Source organism: Lineus longissimus, chromosome 5 (assembly GCF_910592395.1).
Source record: "Lineus longissimus chromosome 5, tnLinLong1.2, whole genome shotgun sequence".
Taxonomy (NCBI): domain Eukaryota; kingdom Metazoa; phylum Nemertea; class Pilidiophora; order Heteronemertea; family Lineidae; genus Lineus; species Lineus longissimus.
Genome location: NC_088312.1, coordinates 19,464,101 through 19,482,592, shown reverse-complemented (window position 1 = coordinate 19,482,592; position 18,492 = coordinate 19,464,101). Strand labels below are relative to the sequence as shown.

Sequence of the window (18,492 nt, the reverse complement as noted above, 5' to 3'; positions counted from 1 at the left end):
TAGCATTATTGGTTGCTATGCTATCAGCAGTGCTGCCCTCTTTTATTGGATCACTACACTAAATTTGTGATTCTCTATAGCTATTATTTAAATTTATCCTTAAAGCTGAACTGCATTATTCTTTGAGGGAATTCTTAGGTCGTTTTTGTTTATGTATTTACAGTTAATCGCCGCCACCGCAATTGTAGCTGTATTTCATTAAAGATAAAGAAGATATCATTGACTTCGTTTATTGACTTCATTTATGGTTGCCATGCACGTCGAACCGGAGTCACCTTTGACGATATCGGGTCGAACGATCAGCGATCTGAGGTTCGCCGATGACATCGATCTCCTACACGGCTCAGCAAGTGACCAAATCCACCACTCACAGAAGGTTGACAAAACCAGTGGTAGATATGGCATGGAAATTAGCCTAGAGAAGACAAAGAAAATGGCATCCAGCGGAGGTGAACCGATTGACGTGTGCCTCAGAGACTACCACCTTGAACAAGTGGCAGAGTTCATCTATCTAGGAGCCACACAAACAGAGGACGGTATGTCCGTCAAGGAGGTGAAGACACGCATAGCCAAAGCTGCAGCTGCCTTAGCCAGACTGAAGATAATTTGGCGCGACAGAAACATCGCAATGACGTCAAAACTCCACCTTCTAAGATCCTTGGTGATCTCAGTCTTCTTGTATGCGGCAGAATCCTGGACCATGAACAGCGAGATCGAGAAGCGGATCAACGCGTTTGAAATGAACTGTTACAGGAGACTGCTCGGCATACACTATACCACCCACACCACCAACATCCGAGTAAGAGAGCTGGTCATCCAGTACATCGGGCGCCATGATAGCCTCCCAACCATTGCCAAGAAGAGAAAGCTGAGGTGGTTCGGCCACGTCACCAGAGCCAAGGGAACGCTAGCCAATACCATCCGGCAGGGCACAGTAGAGGGGAACCGACGACGCGGCCGACCAAAGAGAATTTGGATGGACGATGTGAAGGACTGGACCGGAAGGAAGACCAGTGACCTGATCCGCCTCGCGGAAGACAGAACCATATGGTCCCGAATCGTCGATAAAACAGGGTCGCCCCAAAGGCCGCATGGCTGCGGGATATGATGATGATGATGATGATGATGCGCATTGACAAAGTTGCCAAGCTCAGACGTGGTCATCACATCATTAACGAAATGCCTACATGGTAAGATGGCAAGTTGAATTAGGAAAAGATAACTGGTATGTATAGATATATTCTTAGCATTTTACAAGAAAAGTAAGAGTAAATAATGCCCTCAACAAGATCGAAGCGAGTCGCACAGCCAACCGAAAGGGGGCTTGAGTATGTCCAAGCTTTGCGAGAAAGAACGCAGCAGAGGGCGAAGGGAGCCTTTCACAAGTCTAGCGTGAAAGAGTGGGTGAAACAGCAGTCCCTGGTAAGCGAGCATGACGGAATAGTTCATGATGATGTTTCTTCTTCCTCAAAATCGTGACAGAGTAAGGTTAGCTCAATAGCAAGTGCCAGAGCAAAAGAGGAACAAAGGGTGCTGGAACTTACAGCAAGATCAGCTGCCCTGAAAGAACGTGAGGTCATAGAAGAGGCAAAGCTAAAGCTTGCCATGGAAAAGGCAAAGATCAAAATGAGGGAAGAAGAGTTGGAATTGTCTACCCAAATAGCAATTGCCAGTGGAAGAAAATTAATACTAGATCGTCTTGAGGATGGGGGTAGTTATGAACCCCTTAGAATGGGTGAGAAGCCTGCCCACAGCGTTGTACAGCCTGAACATCTGCCTATCAGGCATGCCCCTGTGAATGCCAGAGCACAAGAACTCGATCCTAACTTGCTTATGAGTCAACACCAAGTCACACGGACTACTTCCGAAGAGGGAAAAGAATCAAAGCGTTTGAACCAGCGAACTAGCGATGAGGAACGCATTAATTACCTTGAGCAGTATACAGGTGGGGAAGCCCATAGAATAGTCCTTGGTTACAGCTGCCTGGAAGCAAGTACAGGTTACCCCGCTGCACTGGAGGAGCTGAAGGAAAGATATGGAGACAACGACAACATTGCCCAGGCCTACATCAGAAAGGCTTTACACTGGCCTAGCATTGAAGCCGATAATACCAAAGCCCTAGATGATAACAGCATTTTCCTGAAAGAATGTGAAACGCAGTCAGAAGTATCGAGTCAATTAAAGTTTTAGAATACCCAGACAATTTGATAAAGCTCGTGAAGAAACTTCCTTATCATATGCATCATAAATGGAGAAACATTGCATATGAAGCCAGAGAAAGGAAGTCTGCAGTGAAGTTTAGTGACCTTACTAACTATGTCCGGCGAGAAGCAAAGAAATACAATGACCCAGTATACGGGCGTAGTCTCAAACAAAGCACGCAGTCGTTCAGTTTATGAGAGTTTAATTACGGTAGAAGCAGAGGTTAAATTGGTTGGTTAGGCCTTGGACTTATTTCGGAGTTTATTACCGCTTTTATTCTCGGCTGCTTTGGGACTTGGTATACATTTGTATCATATTAGTTTGTTGTTCTAAAGTGCGTTGCGCTAGTGAGACTGGGGGCGTATCATTGTTTATCGACTGCTCGGGATTCTGGACTTTGTTATTATCTACTTTTGCCAACACCAGTATCCAGAAGTATTAAGGTAGCAGGAAGGGTTGGGCGTTTGTGGTTTCTGAGTCTGAGGGGGTTGGTGTCTGTTGACTGTGCTTTAAGAGAGACTAGGCATGGCGCCAGTCTCTCTTAAAGCACAGTCAACAGGCATTTGGTCTCAGTATTTGGGTAAGTACAGAATCAAGCCAGCTCAGAGAGCAATGATTGAACGATGCTGTGGACAAGTCCAAGGATACTGCATCAGTCACGACCAACTTCTCATCAGAAAGCGTCACCACCAGCATATTCAATGTTCAGTTCCAACCTGTACCAGTCCAATGCACGCCTGTCATAGTCAGCAGTGGTCAGCTTAGCGCGATATGGAACATTCTTCCGAAACTCAAGCGAGGGAAGTCTGCTCATTAGCATATCTCGCGCACTGCTCCTTCTTGTCAAACATCGTAGTGAAATCGTAATGGAAAACGTCTGGCTTTGCGCCAGACATTGAGACTAATAAGTGAAGAACTAATAGGTAAAGAACTTCTACTTGCGCGAGACTGCTGTGATAAAATGATCATTGCAGAGACTCCGGTGACGTACACATATATTTTTTACAATCAAAAATGCCCTCAAAAGACGACATGGAATGATTATTTTATTGATATTTCCAACTATAAACCTTCCAATTATCACTTTATACAAATAGATCGGCGTTAGGTCGCATGCTTTTCTTTCCTGATGACACTATAAAGCAAAATAGTTGCAACCCCGTAAATGCGCTATAAGTCCAATAATAAGTGACGGTGACCCGTTATAAATGTTTCGCCAGCTTCGCTTTTTTGCCGCTCTGCGGCGCTTTGGGCCCTTGCGTCAAGTAGTATGAAGTCTGCTGGTATAGCTGACCTGAATGTATTTTGGTCTTTGGCTGTTTTGTATAGAGCATATGCTTGTATAACGTTGTGATGCTAGCATTATTGATTGCTATGCTATCAGCAGTGCTGCCCTCTTTTATTGGATCACTACACTAAATTTGTGATTCTCTACAGCTATTATTTAAATTTATCCTTAAAGCTGAACTGCATTATTCTTTGAGGGAATTCTTAGGTCGTTTTTGTTTATGTATTTACAGTTAATCGCCGCCACCGCAATTGTAGCTGTATTTCATTGAAGATAAAGAAGATATCATTAACTTCGTTTATTGACTTCATTTATGGTTGCCATGCGCATTGACAAAGTTGCCAAGCTCAGACGTGCTCATCACATCGTTCCTCGGAATATCCACTCAACCAGAAGTTTTCACCCCACCCAGGGATACCTGCTGTACTAAAAATAGGTTCTCAATCTCGCCCAAAATAGATTAGTCTATAGGCTATACATGTATGCTTAACTTGCGAAAGCCACAATACATAAATATCCCGTATCTTGTTGTGAGCTCTTAATTTCCCATGCCTGTGGTCTTGCTATGATCCTCACCAACGGCGACGATGGGCGGGCCAGAATTTTTCTCCCACCCTGGTGGAGGTTATAGTTTTGTAGAGTGTGCATTGGGGCATGGCGATTTAGCGGATCCTGCGGATTCTGCGGAACCTGCGGAATCTGGGCGGAATCAGCATAAAAACAGCTCGAGAATACCGATATTATGATAAATTATCCTTATAATAAATATCTGTAATATTCCATAATAGCTCAGCATTTGACCTTTAAATTGTCTAAACCGCTAAGATTATCAAGCATTTCGGAAAAACCCCAACATGCATGAAAAAAATGTCTGCATTCTATTATCGGACGATTTCCACATTGGTCTCGTTGGGGAGTTTTTCCCAAATGTACGCGATGATGACGTGCCCCATTAACAGGACGTAACATCTATTTTAAAATGCGTTTCCAAAGTGAATGCATGAGGACAACCCATTTGTGTCGTATATCACTGGAAACGCCCGATTCCCCTGATTCTGCAGCATGTTAAATCGGGCATTTTATTTCTTTAAATAAATCATAAGCGTCACATTTGCTCCTAGCTCTGTTCACCATCCCAAATGGCAATATTGCCAATTGGGCCGGACAATCACGAAAACCCCCAAATATTATACATTTCTTCCTGAATAATTCTTACAGCGACCATTCTCCCATGAAAGACAGTTGCTTACGCTACACAAAAATCAAAAAAAAAATCGAGGGTCAACCATTGAACTATTGAGATATGTTGAATTTTGCACAAATCAGCGAAAAACGCACCAACTGGCACTGGACGGCATTTCAACACGGGGCCGACGCACATCCCAAGTTCAGTGTACACATACGTCGGCAACAACAGTATAAATGCGTAGTTTCTTGTTAGCCGCCTATGAGCAGCGCTCTAGGTTTCAGAAACTCCAAAAAAACATGTCTTTGCCAAAACAACTGCTGAATCAACACTGACATACTGTAAGGACTCTCAGACACTCTCTTGATTTAGCTTGATTACATTACATCACGGCAGCGGCCACCTTCAGTGCCACCACGTGGGGCCTAATGGTTTTAGGCTAAGTTTGGGGGCGAAAATGCTGTGGGCGAAAACGTCAGGGAGCGAAACGACCGGATACCAATCCACTGCAGACCAGATTCCGCAGAATCCGCTAAATCGCCATGGCCTGTGCATTGGCGTCTGTGCTACTGGTTGGCATCAGTAGTCTACTTAATGTCTCCTACTCATTTCAGGTGCCTACAAAAAAGTGCCTTATATTTTCAAGACGTGATGAAATGTGTGCGTGTGCGTGTGTGGGGTGGGGGGGGGGGGGGGGGCAAAGTTGCTCTTATCGTGGTAAGTACGTTGCTTACTTCACTCGAAAGGAGAGAAAAAAGTAGTTGCTCCTGAACCAGATATACATATATTCAGCAGAGTTTGTTCTGGCTAACCCGCAGGCCACGCCCAAGTATCAAAGGCAATCGCATGAGGCTGCATGCCCAAATCCACAATATTTAATTGACCCCCAACGATTATATATATACCTTTGTAAATGTGAAGGTCACTTTCTCCAAAATCCTCAAGGACCCACCCTTAAACCATTTCATAAACTGTATAAATCACCTGTGTATGTTGGATAAAATGGGAAAAAAAACTTCCAGAACAAGAGGCCCAAGGGCCTGGCGCTCAGCTGGATGACCTAATAACACAGGACTGGGGGTGTAAAGTAGTAAATATCGGCTTTATACTACTGTTTGAAGGTAAAGAGAACACGTTATACCACTAAAATTTCCAATGCAGAGCTGCCAGCTGGATGAAATATGATTGAACTAATCATCCATGGTATGTAAATACATGTACATGTACATGTATTACAGGAGACAACGGAAGATATCCCTAGTTCAGTATGTTGTATCGGTAGCTTTACAGACAAGAAGTGTCAGAGAGGATGTGACTTCTCCCTGGACAACTGTAGTATGTCCAGGCTGGGTGGTACAGCACAACCAAGGATACAAAATGCTGTCTGTAATCGAGAGGTATCATGATAACAGAGGTCAAAATAAATAGAAATGACCAGTTTGGGACTAACACCACTGTCTTCTTTTTTTTAATAAGGTAGAGATTACAGGAGTCAACAAAATTAATTATATTGAGAGAAATTGACCTGTCCTGCAGGTGATTGGAATTTACAAAGGGTCGTTTTATGACATTGTGCTCTACTGCGTATCCCTAGTGAGTCGATCGGGAACCCATCTATTTTTTTATTTAGACCAGCGATGACTTCATTTCTGGTGATTCCCTACGTTGTCCAATGAGTGCTTTTTAAAGTGTGCCATTTGGCATGCATTAGCATGCAATGTATTTTATCAGCGCTGCCAATTGCCTAACAGAATGCCGTAGCTCCGTCAATTTTGAATCAATTTTTATGGGAGTAACATTATTGTGTTGCTTCGAATGTCTACTTTTTTACTCATGTGAGAATCGTAGAACTAAAAACTAAAATGCAAACAGAATCATGCCGATTCACTGCACATACTGTGGGCATTCTCCACTTCAAAATAATTCGCGAACAGAGCGTGCACTTCTAATATCGTTTTCACAGAATTGTGGCCAAATTTTCAATAACTAATTTCTGAAAGTAGTCCCTAAAGACCTTATGACTACTCACTGAAAGGAACTAGTGATAATATCGCCTACTTGAGTTCTTTTTAGCAGAAAATTGGTTACCGTGTTGCAAAATCAATCTTCCATCTTTAGACTGGTCACAGTGGGTATGCTGAAATATAGCCTGGTTCCTTGGCCAATTCCATGTGCAGAATACAACTGCGCAACTAAACGTCATAGCCCGGGCTTTTGAATCGACAAAAATTCAGTTAAATGTGCCTGTAGCGCCAACTGGCGGTGAAAACTAAACTAATTCCATTACAAGTAAAAATGAAAAATTATCAAAAAATATTCAGCCAGATGTGAAAACAAGCATAGCGTTGAATGTCCCCCGTCGCTGTTGGGTGTTTTTTGAAAAATGTGTAGTTTGAATCCGTGTGGTGTTGTTGGCTGTCATTGACTGAAGTTTATGATTCAGTTGGGTGTCCCAGTAACGTGACACACCAAATTTCAAGCCAAAATATTTTGTCGTTCAGAAGTTACAGAGCGGAAGGGAATTTTCATGATTTTCAGGAAGTGCCCCCTATGGGGCAGAAAAATGGATGAAACTAAAAACTCGAGAGATATATCGTGTACCTTTGTTAGCCTAGTCTACCATAAAGATTTGGTAAAGATCGGAGAAATATTAAGCGAGTTCTAACACTTTATGTGTTTTTTGTTTTGGCCCCCCTGGTGGCCAAATCAAGAATCAAACTCGGCCGATTTTTCAACGCGACACACCTTTGTCCTGCCCTCTATCAGCACACCAAATTTCAATCCAAAATATTTTGTCGTTCAGAAGTTACAGAGCGGAAGGGAATTTTCATGATTTTCAGGAAGCGCCCCCTATAGGGCAGAAAAATGAATGAAACTAAAAACCCGGGTGATATATCGTGTATCTATGTTAGCTTTGTCTACCATCAAAATATGGTAAAGATCGGACGAATAAAGATCCGACTAATTTAGCAGCGTCAACGAAGTGCCAAGGCCTTGCGGTTACAAATGCCCAAAAGTGACACGGAAGGAAGGACATACACCATTCCTTTAGTAATATTACCAGCTTTGCTGACTTCGTCAGCTGAGCTAAATATAGTTTAGTAAAAAGAAGAAGAACAAACACACCGTACTAAATAATCAACACGCCTTAAATCATTTCTCCTATGAGCAGTGCACCATCTCCCCAGATGAAAGTATTTGATGGATTTGATGTTCCACACTTTGGATAAGTATAGCCAAAATGGACGTGGATATTTACTTCTGATAAACGACTATAGCCAATGATTTGCTTCATCAAAAATCCCCAACGTATATGATCCTACCGATCAATTACTTGGTGTCGTCCAGCATCTCCTACAACATTGATACACTGGTTGATTTGCATCGTTACCATGGTTACTCAACGTAATGCAGATCACCTGATATTAAACCGATTGACACCAGCCATATGTGTGAATAATATTGCATTTTTACTTCTTGCAAATATAAACCTAAGGCTTACAAATCATATTACAATGTCAATATGATATTCAATTTCATATTAGGAATGTTCATTTGGTTCTTTTAGTTATTTGGCTTGCTTCATTTTGGGTCGTTTCGGCCTCTACATGCTAAATTCCCCAGCGGGGAGTGTGACAGGAACATCTAAAGAGCAGTAAACCAAAATTAAGCTGCTGTAAAATGCAACAACCAGCATCTTATCCGTCGCGTGCACCTGATGCATAGCATTTTGAAACCAGAATAATTCAACATTTAGGTAAGAATTTTGTTTTAGGTAACAAGCGTGTTGATCTCCCTTGATATACCATTCAGCAGTGTTGAACCGTATTTCTTTTGATCAGAGTATTTCAAATAGATTTATTTGGAAGACTCTGTTTTGATGTACCAAATAAACCTTGCATTTTCCGGTTGGGTCAATGCGGGAACATCGCCCACGTGCAATTCCACATTTTAGGATACCGCGAAAAAGCCTGATGAAGGGCGGACTTATAACGCACACGCAATTTTCAACAGTCTATATCATAATTTTGCGCAAGTTTCTAACTCTAGGAAAACAGCGCTCCCTTCTCCTTCAAAGACGCGAGGAAGTTCGAATGCAACTTGTGCATTCGGATCTGGTGATCGTTTGGAACACGGTTGTTAAAGTTTCACATTAAAGGTTCCATATGATCTAGGCTGCGATAAGTGAAATACTTGGTAAACCGTTTGTGCCCGAAAGCGTCGGCAAAAAGTAGTGAAATAATGTCTGAACACACTGTTTTTGGGGATATACCTCCTTTTAACTTTTAACAGATCAGCACACCATCATACTCTCGGTATCCTTTTTCAACTCCTCGCCTGTTCCCAAATCACCCTTCCAGTATCAGGTCAGCTGGTCAACTGCTTCCAAATTTTGGTTTGGCTACCTGTTGCCATTGATACCTGAGCTAGCTCAGCTGATGATCTAAACAGGTGAGAGGAAGACGGCTGAGGGTTCTAATAATAATTACATCATATTTCTCTAACCAATACATTACTCTTACACAATATGTTGTTGCTATTTGAGCAACCTTAATTTTGGGTGATCGTTGCCTTTTTCTCCAGATTAATCAAAACATTTGTCACATTAACTGTCCCGGGCACCAACTCAAAAATAGACGTATTTGTTTTCTTACCAATGTCTGCGTGGTAATATGTGTGTATCCACACATGATTTGTATAAGACTCTTGTGGAGGTTTATTCGACCACTTTTCCTTTTCATACCTGGCACAAACGGATTTCTCGAGCTCTGAGGCAGTGTTTGGTAATTGCGCGCATGCTCTTTTAACAAACGGTAACCCGTTACCAGCAAGTATCGGCAAAAAGTAGTCCGGGTTAGCGAGGTACACGGTTTCGTTTTGTTTGAAAGTTTTGTTTTGTTTCATAATTTTTTCATACTGATACAGCGTGCTGTCAATCATTATAGGCCCTGTTGTCGCCATTGCATTAGTTTTCCCATTCTTTGGTGCGTTCTTTGGCAATTGTTCTACGACATATTTGAAATAGGGGTGCTTCGGTCTCGCCGCCATTAATGCATTGCAAGCGAGACGAGTCCGGTGCCAAATAAACAAAACGTGTCCCCAGGGTTCCTGCGATATGATGCAGTTGTGTATTTTACCAAAATCGTCTAAAGGTTTCAGATCCTCCATATCTAAATCTGCGTACCATCCACCGAATTCGTAAAGAATAAAGTACCGCATTGCATCCGCCCTATGAATCGGCTCGGGGTAATTTTTAAACATATCATAATATTTTGGATATTTGAACTTTACAAACTTTTCCGCGTCTTTATCCGTCCAGAACCAATATTGCCAGCCAGGATTGAGCTTCAACCAGGTTTTGGTGTACTCGGAGAATTCTTGAGGCACTTCGTACGTCTTCCATGTCTGGTGAATGATGCGAGGGATTTTAGTAACGTTCCCTCGCAGTGTACTCTCTAAATTTGTCATGTCCTTGTCAAGATAAACCACAGGGAGATGATGCCTATGGAAACTGTAACCATTCAAATGTATGCCTGGTTTGTACACCACGTATATGCCGCAGAGAATTATGATGAATACGAATAGCAGGATGCAGTAATTGCGAGGGCGAGAAGACGTCACTCCTTTCATTGCGCTGCACGAAAGCCCAGCCTTTCGAGGATTCTCGTCAGCAGACTAAAAAAATAGTCAGACGTTCTGTCGTTTTGTCCAATCAGAAGTGTTTAAATCCATCGGTGCAGTCGGCAGAATTAAAGAATCAAATGCTCTACTCAGGAAGACCTCCGCCAATTTTGTCTCACTGATGGTGCTAGTGCATTCGATTCTGAGTACTCACCTGAAAAATAAATTAGATTACGTGGTGGTAAGAGTATTGATCAGTATATACTATGTATACTGAGTGTCAAAATAAAAATTTTTCTTTTTTGAAAATCAAATCAAATCAAAAGCATCATTGAGATCTTAATTGAATTCCAGTGTTACATACCACTAGTATTATACCAGTTACGCAGGCAGGTTGAAATGGGCCATACCTTGAATTGCATGGGGCGAAGGATTGAACTGCAATAAAACTAATGCAATATCGAAGGGGCCATATCGAAGAGACAAATTAAACCAATTGTCCACAGACCCGGAGTGACTGTAAGGACAGCTGGCCTAAAGGAAATTCAAGATGTCGTTGATGATCCGAAGCTTACGATCAAGAGAACTGCCGATACAAGACGGATGTCACTGGACAGGGCGGTGACAGTCGTGAGAAAGTGTATTCGTAGTGTACTCATTTCTCTTGATAGGGAAGCTTCGGAGAGGTCAAATGCGACGGCCGTTGGATTGGTAAAGTTTTGCCAAAAGTACGACTTCTTGGCATCACTAATGATGCTGTCGGACATATTGCCGATCCTCACTAGATTATCGGCAATATTTCAGGTAAATACGAAGACTAATTTCAGTTTATAAATCAATGTAATACGTCATACTATGGTTTAAAATACTCGAGAAAACTGTTTAAATTGAAGATGTTTAGGTTCACCAACTAAATTTTAAGTAGTGTCCTTCATGCTAATCGATGTCAAATCAATTACTTTTCAGACACGGGAACTGAACTTTTCTCTGGTTGAGCCCACCGTTGAAATGACAATCTCAATGTTAGAGCGCCTGGCCAGGACGCCTGGAGACAATATGAATCGATTGGAGCAGACAGTGGCCGATCTCAATTCAGCAGAAAACACCTTGACCACTACGGCGACATAATGGATGAAGAAGAAGCAAAGCGTGACTTCCATCTGATGAGGGAATGGGTCCTTAGGAAGAAAACTGAAGCAGAGAGCCAAGGCAAACCATGACGGAGGTGCTTGGAGAGGTCACTACGACTTTCAACACTGTCTGGTCTGAGCTGGCGAAACTGGCCGCAATCGCTCTGATTCTGCCGATGTCAACTGCTGGTAAGAGTGTACAGGTGCTGACTTTAAATTGTTTAGAATACTTTTCAGACAAAACTTATCAGTCCCGGTCAGATTGTGAAAGGGGGTTCTCGGCACTTAAACGTGTGAAGTCGCCGCTACGAAACCGGCTGTCAAACAGAATTTTGAACTGCCTCCTCACAATCTCAGTTGAAGGACCGGAGCTAAAGAGCTTCGACTTCGATATGGCAGTGGAAAGATGGTATAGAAAAGCGCCCCGTCGCATTATCCTGGGATAAAATCAAGGTTAGTGACTGACAAACTACATGACTCGTAATATATAGACGGAATTCATGATTTACGCTGTGACTTTAAACCAATTATCACTAGTCATTTCATATGTGCATGTTTAATTTTTCAGGCATACAGTACTCTGAGCTCAGAAGCAAGACACACGGCAGTACGGAGAGACCCGTATACAGAGAAGAAGATGAATCTCAATCGACCACTCACCTGTAAATTGTACAGTACATAATCCCTTATAATATGTTATAATTTTGTTCAGAAATAAATCCATTCCTATGTCGTACAAACTAGCCACTTCGCTCTTTTATCTGCCTCATTAAAGGTATTATGACGGACTGCAACAGTTTCAGCATGCCATCCTACATGAATTAGGACGATAATCCAACTAATTCTGTTGCATCGTTCGGTAAGACCAACGAAAATAAAAGCGTGCGAAGTCACGATTCCTTATTGGGGATGCCCGTATCGAGCCCCACGCTGGTGACTGCTATTATGCCGGCTGTAACTGTATAACAACGAGTTCGGCTTGGCGGCAATCGTCTGTACAGCACACGTGGCGTAGACATCTGGTGATATGAATAAAAACTAGCAAATTCTTTTACTTCAGTTTTGTACAGAAAGGCCTGGTGTTAATGTACATGGAGTTCTAGATAAAATCATATGCTATAGTCTTTATTCATATCACCCATTGTGTTCGTCGACGTATTGGAATTCTAACTGCGTGTGCAGGGCTGTTCACCCTAATAAAAACCTGTGAGTACATGTATAGAATCATGTACATGTATGGAATCGTCGATCATCATCATGTCATCATGAAGAAGCACAGGGCTTGCGCAGTTGGTTACTGCGCATCCGCAGGCTGCGGGATGCGCAGTTGGCTACTGCGCATGTATATTTGGCGCCGCTATCTGGTTACAAAATACCACATGTGCTTTGACGATGTCGGGGGGCGGCCCGGGGAGCGAGCGGGCCGTTTGAATACTAGTATTTATGTGGATTACTATATTTCGGCGCAGAGATCAGGTAGGCCTATATGATGTTTCGTTGCTGATGTGCACATGTGGGAAAATTTTGTCGTCACCTTCAGTGACCCCGCAATGCGTCCCTCCCGCCGACCGACGTGATGCCGCAAATTGCCGTGAAGCAAAATGTTTTGCCTACGATACTAACGCTTCAATGTCGTTTTATATCATCAGAATTAGGCCTGAAATTGCACCTCCGAGCATCTAGGTTTCAAATTTTTGGACCCCCCGCCAAAAATGCGCCTGCGGCGCATATCGGAGCTGGCCTTTAGCCAGCTGCGCCCCGTTTGATTGAAATCCTGGCGAGAACACTGCGGACCCTGTGCTGTTGCTTGCATATAAAAGTATATTAATTGGTTTGATAGAGAGGATGTGGCATTGTCAACATATACTCATCAAAGAAAGTTAAGGACCACTTTTTATTTTTAACATATTTTTTTCACAGCACATATTAAGGACCAGAAAATGCCTAAATATGAATGTCCTGTATGACCTCCAAGACACAGTAATCAATTTCATTTGTGGTTTGTTCCAGTTGTTGCATAACTTCTTTCTAAACTTGTCACAACCTGAAAATGGGTGTTTTGGTGTGTCAACTTTTTTACAATTTTAGCCTAAATGTCTTGTCATCAATGTCAGCATGGTCAGTAGCGAGTATGGCCTCCCCCTGCTGCAATAACAGCCTGACACCGCTGTCTCATTGAGTTTATCAGACGATTAACATCCCTGACATCAATTGCATCCCATGCAGCCTCCAAGGCCACACCAAGCTGCTGCAACCCATTTGGCTGCACCTCAAGCGCTCCAATACTCCTTCCCATCATGTCCCAGACATGTTCTATCGGATTCAAGTCCGGGGATTTTGCTGGCCAGTCCATACGCTCAATTCCATGATCCGCCAGGTACTGTGTCGCCACCCTCGCTGTGTGGGGACGGGCGTTGTCGTCCATGAAAATGAAATTTTCCCCAGCGTTTTCTGCAAACGGAACCACAAAAGGTTCCACGATTTCAACTCTGTACCTCACACCTGTAATTATTCCCCCTGGGACCACATAGAGGCGAGTGCGTTGACCGTAGCTGATTCCGCCCCACACCATGATGCTGCCTCCACCATAGCGGTCATGTTCAGCGATGCAGGCCTCTGCAAATCTCTCTCCCTGTTGTCTCCAGACTCTAACACGTCCATCATTGTGGTCCAGGCTGAATCTGCTCTCATCTGAGAACAGAACATGGCGCCATTGCTGGTGGGTCCATCCCACATGATCACGAGCCCAATTGAGACGGATTCTTCTGTGAGCAGGGGTTAATGGGATGCATTGCAGTGGCCTCCTGGCATGCATGTTGGTTCTGTGAAGTCGGTTACGGATGGTTTGGTTTGAAACAAGTCACCCCAGTTGCAGCAGTGAATTGGTTATTGAGTCTGCGAGCACTACTGAAGCGGTTGCGATGACAAAGAGTCACTAAGTAGCGGTCATCCCTCGCAGTTGTTGCTGATGGTCGGCCAGTACGGGGTCTCTCTGAGTATCGCCCTGTCTCCCGGTGTCGTTGGTTAGCACGACTGATGACACTGTGAGACACACCCATCATCTCAGCTACTCGTCACTGACTGAAGCCAGCTTCCAGCATCCCTATGGCTCGTGCAACCTCTACTTCACTCAAGTGGCGTCTAGGCATCTCTCTTGTCAGAATGCTGCCTGAGCTTGGTGGGAAATGCAAGGAAAAGCACTTGCATGGACTTTTGTACCACTTTATGTGGTCAGCTGACACACCAAAAACACCCATTTTCAGGTTGTGACAAGTTTAGAAAGAAGTTATGCAACAACTGGAACAAACCACATGTGAAATTGATTACTGTGTCTTGGAGGTCATACAGGACATTCATATTTAGGCATTTTCTGGTCCTTAGTATGTGCTGTTAAAAAATATGTTAAATATAAAAAGTGGTCCTTAACTTTCTTTGATGAGTATATCTCTTACCTCAGTAGCAATTGGCCCTTTTTTATACGAAGAAGAAGAAGGGGAACTCAGATAGACCTACACATGTCGGGAAATTTAAAAACAGAGCTCCTGTATAATTTGTGACGTTTTTCGTGGGTTTCTCAGTAATTATTACCATATGTAAAATTTTATACAATCCCCTTTTTTCCGTGAATATCTAGAGTATGTACAATGTATAGCCAAAAAAGAATTGTTGTAAGATTTCCTATTGTTCAAAAATAACGCTAGTTTGAGAAAAATAAGCAAATTCAAAGATCAGTTGGAAATTTGATTGACATAAAATGTCATGTGACATTGTTATTGTTCTTCTCTTACTTAGATACCGGTAGGCCATGCTTAGCAAGAGAGCATGATTAAAACATCTATTTCCTACATAAATCCTTCATTTCCTGACCCTTAAATCCAACTTTGTATCCAAATCATTTATAGATAAAAGTTTTTATCCAAAGTCTATCCACAAATCAGTCATAGGATCATCACAAAGTATTATCGATATAAAAAAACATGAGCCATTGTGATAATACTCCACACGTCAACAGTAACTTCTGTCCTGTCAGCTATATGTAGTCCAGTAAAACACATGTAATCCAAATAAATATACAGATCATTTTAATACATATTTCCTCATCTGTTGCCCATGTATATGGCCTCCCAGGCAAATTTGGATACAATCCTCTGACAAAGTCAATTACACAATCTGGCATTATTTCCCTCCGACTCCAGACAGTAAAGTTTGCATCCCTTGCCCGCTGCCATTTCTTATAAATATATCCGCCGTCTCCCCTGCCCCTCTTTGATCAAGCATCCTCAAGAATAACTTGAACTTCTTTTTACAAATTGCAGTATTCCTAGCATGCGGTGGGTGTTCCTTGAGGGAACTGAAGCACACATGGAGAACAAGAGCGCTCCTGGCATTCCATAACACCAGCCACAGGTGGGATGACTGGGGCAGCATTGGGGTCTGCTACATTCTGATCAGCCTCTAAGGGGTTAACATCATTCTGCTCAACATCTTCAACAAGTGGAATCGCTCCCAGCAAATCAACAATGAGTTCTCCAACTTTTCCAACATGTTGTTCTAAATCTCCATCCTCTTCACTGCTTTCAACCGGTTTCTCGTGATCTCCTTAAACATTATTGTCACCTCCAGCTTCAGTTATCTTATTTTATCACTGTGGTATTAAAAAAACCGGTGGACATTTACTCTCTGGTAGGACTGTACATGTATAAGTAATTCTGACCATCTTAGCAAAAATAAGGAGAAATTTGACAGGCGAATAAATATTTGTGATTAAAGAAGAAACGTTTAAAAATCTCGGCATGCCGTAGGTTGACCCACACTAATTTACAATAATCGCGAGTAGAGATTGCATTCACGAATCAAGAGCATGTTTCACGTCCTTGGCATAAAGTGTCTGCGATAGGCGAAAAATAGGGAGTCGAATACAAACTTTTACCCAAAATCCTTCAAAGAAGATGGACGACATACTATGAGGGATCAGCAATGAGAATTTAGTACATCGACGACGAAACATTGCAACGCTTCGACATGTTCTGCATGCAGGTGCACGCGCTCTGTGGTTCATGTGCAGGGAGGCCACAGACTCTCACGCACCAATCCGTCACATTTGTACATTATACAATCATGTGAATGTATCGATCGTGAATGACCGTGTGTGCTTGATAGCGTATGCAGCATGCGCATCCAACATAAATTTTCTATTGAGTCCGCGAGTAATAATGGGGTACGCCATTACAGAAATCCAATTATACACTGTGCATACTGTGCATACGAAATTGCTGAAACGTGGTATTTATAGTATTCTACACTGTGGTAGTGTAGCCGGTGAAAATACTGGAAAACAAGTATTTCAAAGTTAAAACCGCTACCTTAGGTTTTTGCGGAAAATACTCGCCATAGTAGTGCTGAAATTAACACCAACAGATGATGCCGTTTATAGTGAGGTGTCATATTTAACGGAAATCTTTGGAAATTTGGAACGAATCTGTCCTTACCAGAGAGGGGGCGAAGTTAACAGAGAGGTGACTGCAAAGGAGGTTCCACTGGATATATCTCATCTAGTCAAAGTCAAATGAATGCCGGAATTGTAGCTTGCAGGAAGAACGAATTGTATCTAACGTGCAGCATTCGCTTGTGCATACATAATCATGAAACATGCTTAATTCTTGACCCAAATGTCAATTTTACATTCATCGCTCCTCGTTACATTCATACACTTGAATCATTCATGATGGTAGGTGATAAAGCTTGGAACCAGTGAAACCTTGGAATCAGTGATAAACCTTGGAATCAGTCCTAAAAATGCATAAAAACATGAAATAATGCCATTTGAACCTAAGGTGGTTACGAATCAATATTTGGAGCTTATTTTTACATGATCAGATATGCAGTCTGCAATCTAGGCCATATTATATCCTTATCTGCTAAAACTCAGCCTCGTTTTGGTACCAATGCATGATAGTGCATTGGTACTGCAATGTACTACCTGTCTGATAGAGAGTACCCAAATGATTATGTGCCTCTAAAAGTGTCCCCTGTGACCATACAGTCACCCACATCTGCTTCAATCTTGCTGATATTGAAAGAATATGTTACTCACTGACTGTTTATAATATTTATCCTCAAACATATTATCCTATTCAGTTCCAGTAGACAGATTGTAGACAGATTAATAATCCTAAATAATCCTGAAGGGTGTGGCTGCCTTTTTTGGGCGTGTTCTGGGAGGCTTAAAGGGCATTGAGGGTGAAATATCCTCTAGGCCTCTCTCTTGATATCTTGACTAATGGTATGCAAAATGTTGATTTCATATCTCAACTGGTCTCTGCTATATTATTGGTTATAGCCATGAGGGGCAGGGTTCTAAAATGCTAATCAACAGAAAAAAGCTGTCGTCTTAGCGTGGTCTGAGCCAATCAGCTCAGCATCGATGCACATCTTGGCACATAATGATGCCTTCTTTCAGATGCAAGCGGTCTGATGACTTGAAATTAACATAGTTCTGAGAAATCTCCAAATGAACAGTGGCTTGATAGATGCGGTCAAACATGCTGAGAGACACATGTTGGGTGCCATGTTCTGTGAGGCTTAGAGTTCAAGACAGTTGATGTATGATATCCATGGGTACATAATGTCCTAACGTATCAAAAAATAGTCATCTTAAACTGAAATATACCACACATGATGTAAAATAGTGCTCATTTTGCAAATCAGATGAAAATGCAAATGATAATTCCATCACAGCAGTCTCGCGCGAGTAGAAGTTCTTTACCTATTAGTTCTTCACTTATTAGTCTGGCGCAAAGCCAGACGTTTTCCATTACGATTTCACTACGATGTTTGACCAGAAGGAGCAGTGCGCGAGATATGCTAATAGGCAGACTTCCCTCGCTTGAGTTTCAGAAGAATGTTCCATATCGCGCTAAGCTGACCACTGCTGACCATTACAGGCGTGCATTGGACTGGTACAGGTTGGACTGAAGATTGAATATGCTGGTGGTGACGCTTTCTGATAAGAAGTTGGTCGTGACTGATGCAGTATCGTTGGACTTGTCCACAGCATCGTTCAA

General features: G+C 42.4%; 1 protein-coding gene across 8 annotated transcripts in view; it reads right to left on the bottom strand.

Annotated features, from left to right (window-relative positions):
• LOC135487611 (uncharacterized) overlaps positions 1 to 18,492 on the bottom strand; it is a 28,509-nt gene that overhangs the window by 6,338 nt on the left and 3,679 nt on the right. For 2 of the 8 annotated variants that reach the window (XM_064771562.1, XM_064771563.1), the window contains exon 2: positions 9,332 to 10,512. The exons of 3 other annotated variants lie outside the window; for them this stretch is intronic. In XM_064771562.1, coding sequence (XP_064627632.1) covers positions 9,332 to 10,307 — 976 coding nt within the window. In that variant the 5' untranslated portion in view covers positions 10,308 to 10,512. Of the gene's footprint in view, positions 1 to 9,331; positions 10,513 to 12,088; positions 12,578 to 17,522; positions 17,612 to 18,492 lie in introns of those variants that run through there. 3 more of the 8 variants (XM_064771564.1, XM_064771565.1, XM_064771569.1) reach the window with 3 other exon arrangements.